General features: G+C 43.6%; 1 protein-coding gene across 1 annotated transcript; it reads left to right on the plus strand.

The window, feature by feature from the left end:
• The first annotated feature begins 1599 nt into the window (after positions 1-1599).
• Positions 1600-2565, plus strand: LOC132583237 (olfactory receptor 11G2-like). Its single transcript, XM_060254906.1, has one exon. The coding sequence runs from the start codon at positions 1600-1602 to the stop codon at positions 2563-2565; it is 966 nt and encodes a 321-aa protein (XP_060110889.1).
• Positions 2566-3476: the final 911 nt, after the last annotated feature.

Raw genomic sequence — 3476 nt, forward strand, 5'->3', positions numbered from 1 at the left:
ATCAAATTCTATGGGCCCATAAATAAAGTGCCCCAGCCATCTTCATTGTTTCCATGGTCTCCCCTTAAAGGAGCTTTTTCCAAGGCAAAGAATAGCCAAACACCCAAATGCAAGCAACCACTGACCAAAAGTCTCCCAATGCAAACAGAACCAAGCAGCCAAAGAGAATCAACATCAAACCAGGATGTCCCAGTAGAGATACAAGCCAATGTTAGCAAGCCCAATATAGGCAATGTCAAACCAGAGATGTCCCAGTAGAGATACAAGCCAATGTTAGCAAGCCCAATATAGGCAATGTCAAACCAGAGAATCCAAGCCGAACAAAATTTTTCAGATATATATATATTTTACTGACTGTATCCGAGGACAAATCTCTAGACATAACTGACCAAGCAGCAAGTTCACCAGATGTGTATAAGGAAGTTCAGATCTTGTAAGTTACTAGTTCTCCAATAGGCAATTGATCTCTAAGGAATACTTGTTTTCTGGAAAATAGAATTACTCTCTATAGACAACTTCCCAAAGGCCATTTGTTTTTTAGATGCAGTCTTCATAGCAATCCTTTAAAAACACAATCTATTCTTGATGCAGAACTGATCCTTCCTCTGTAAGGCCAACATGCCTAAAGTCCACCTACACATTATAATCTTGCCTCTGTGCGCTACAAAGAAGATGACACTGGAACCCAGATTTTGATACAAGGGGTAGTACATACGACACACAGGCACGCCCAAAAAGCCATCATTGTGTCAACATCAAGTCCCTGGTTAGTTGGAGCAGCTGTCTGAGAACTACTAAGGTATAGCAATTCAGCTTATTAACACTGTAAAAGATGGGAAATAAAGAGTAGAGGTGGAAAGGGGGGGCTATTCTATTTATTTATTTATTTATTTATTATTTTCAATTTATAGTCCACCCTTTCCCAAATGGGCTCTGAGCGGGTAACAACAGTCAACTGAACCAACAAGCCCAACAGAACCAACATCGAACCAGGATATCCCAGAGACACAAGTCAACTGTGCTTCATTACACTTTTCTGAAGGAGAAGGACTGAATAGTTGGTTGCTACTTAAACTGATGCCTGTAGAAGGAAAATCAATATCTGTTGGACGACTTCTGGCTAATTTTTGGTGGGCCGTCTATTGGTTTTTGCATAGAATTCTAGATAAAGGGGGCTTCAGGGTGGTCTAGTGAGGGCTCTTCCCTCCAGTACAACTGCACACTCTAGAGGCCTCGACGTAGTTGTTCTACAAGAATCCTGAGACAATGAACAGATAGGATTGCTTAGTAAATTTAAAACTGAGCAGATCAGCAAGAAAACAAAGACAAGTTCATACAAGATTGAAGCCAGGCCACTTCTGCTCTAAAACCTTTCCTTCTTAGTAATGATATTTGATTTTTTAAAAACTATAACCATATTCAGGAACTGGATTCTTCTTCCTCCTCTTAATTTCGACATACCAGTAGCTGACTACGAGCAGGAATCCTGGCCTCAGGAACACCAGCATGCTCTGAGCTGCAGAATAACTGATTGTCCATTGATAATTGCTTTATCTGCTCCAAGATTTGGATGGAAGAGCTTTGCTTTTCCATTGAACAATGATGCAGAATGGTCCTGTACAGGAGATGAACAATGGGACCGTACGGGAGTTCATTCTGCTGGGCTTCAGGGTCGGACAACAGGGACGCCTGCTCCTTTTCGTCTTCTTTGTGGTCGTCTATGCCCTCACTTTGGCTGAGAACTTCATTATCATCCTGATAGTCATTCAAGACTCTCACCTTGCCCGTCTTCCCATGTACATCCTGTTGAGCAACTTCTCCTGGCTAGAGATGTGTTACGTGAGCGCTACAGTGCCACGGATGCTCTTTGACCTGGCATCATCCCACAAGGTCATCTCCTTCCATGCCTGCTTCCTCCAGTTCTACAGCTTCTTCTCCCTTGGCAATACCGAATTCTTCTTCCTCTCAGCCATGGCCTTAGACCGCTATTTAGCCATCTGTCACCCGCTGCAGTACCCAAAAATTATGTCTCAAGAGGCCTGCTACAAATTGGTGTCTGCTTGCTGGATCTTTGGTTTCTCGTGGTACATAGCACCAATCTTCTTGATCTCCAGGTTATCCTTCTGTGGCCCCAACATTATTGACCACTTTGTGTGTGATCCAGGCCCCATCTTGGCCTTGGCTTGCCCGCCGCTAGGTTATGTGCCTCTCCTCTTCAACATCTTTGTCTCCTCCATTGTTCTGGCCACCTTTCTGTTCATTGTAGTCTCATATGCATTTGTAAGCATCAACCTGGTAAAAAGATCTAGCCAAAGCAGCTGTGTGAAGGGCTTCTCCACGGTCTCTTCCCACCTCGCTGTGGTGACCCTTTTCTATGGCTCTGTGGTGGCGATGTACGTCAAACCAAACAGAGAAGATCATGCAGAGATTACTAAGGTCGTGACTCTCTTCTACTCTGCAGTCACCCCTCTGCTTAACCCCCTGATCTACTGCCTTAGGAATGAGCAGGTGAAGGAGGCATTGGCCAGACTCTTGCAAAGGAAGAGGATGAAGCAGGCAGGATAGTGGAGAGAATCAGGACAGCAATTAACTTAAATATACATGCTGATCTATTTACTAGTTTGGTGTAGTGGTTAAGTGTGCAGATCTTATCTGGGAGAGCCAGGTTTGATTCTCCACTTTTCCACTTGCAGCTGTTGGGTTGGCCTTGGGTCAGGCATAGCTCTCACAGGAGTTGTCCTTGAAAGGGCAGCTTCTGCAAGAGCTCTCTCAGCCCCACTCACCGCACAGGGTGTCTGTTATGGGAGAGGAAGGTAAAGGAGATTATGACCACTCTGAGACTCTGGTCATTTTCGCACTCACCTTAATCAGCAGCGACGACCCTCTTCACCGCGCAGGATCTGCGCGGATTTCGCACTAATTGCCGTGGAGCACCCAGAAGAGCCGGAAAGTCCCGGCGCTTTTGCGGCGCAAACGGAAACTGGTGAAGAGGGTCGTCGCTGCTGATTAAGGTGAGTGCAAAAATGACCTCTGAGATTCAGAGTGGAGGGCAGGATACAAATCCAATGTATCCTTCTGTGGCCCCAACATTATTGACCACTTTGTGTCTTCTTCTTCTATTTGGGAACAACTGCTGCCACACCTAGTGGGGGTTAGACCTCCTGGTGCATTTTGTAAACTTGGATTATTTCTTTGTATTTTATAATCTCTAGTAGGGCCATGTCATATTACAATTAAGGGTTTTTTAAGATTTAAATTTTATTTTAATAAAGTAAATACATTCTCCAAACAGATAGACATGTTATGGGTAATAGCAATACCAAATAAAGAATTGTAAAATAAGTGATTAAGAGAATAATCAGATTACAATTGCAGCAAATCAACGGGATATACATGGCTTGGAACTTTGTCCATTAAAACCATATCATTTAAAAAGGGTAACTAAATTGCTGGAAACTCAGAATTACACTCAGCAA

Source organism: Heteronotia binoei, chromosome 15, assembly GCF_032191835.1.
Source record: "Heteronotia binoei isolate CCM8104 ecotype False Entrance Well chromosome 15, APGP_CSIRO_Hbin_v1, whole genome shotgun sequence".
NCBI classification, from domain to species: domain Eukaryota; kingdom Metazoa; phylum Chordata; class Lepidosauria; order Squamata; family Gekkonidae; genus Heteronotia; species Heteronotia binoei.

What these genes read in the sequence shown, in the direction of transcription:
- LOC132583237 (XM_060254906.1), top strand. Translation starts at nt 1,600, where the DNA reads ATGATGCAGAATGGTCCTGTACAGGAGATGAACAATGGGACCGTACGG.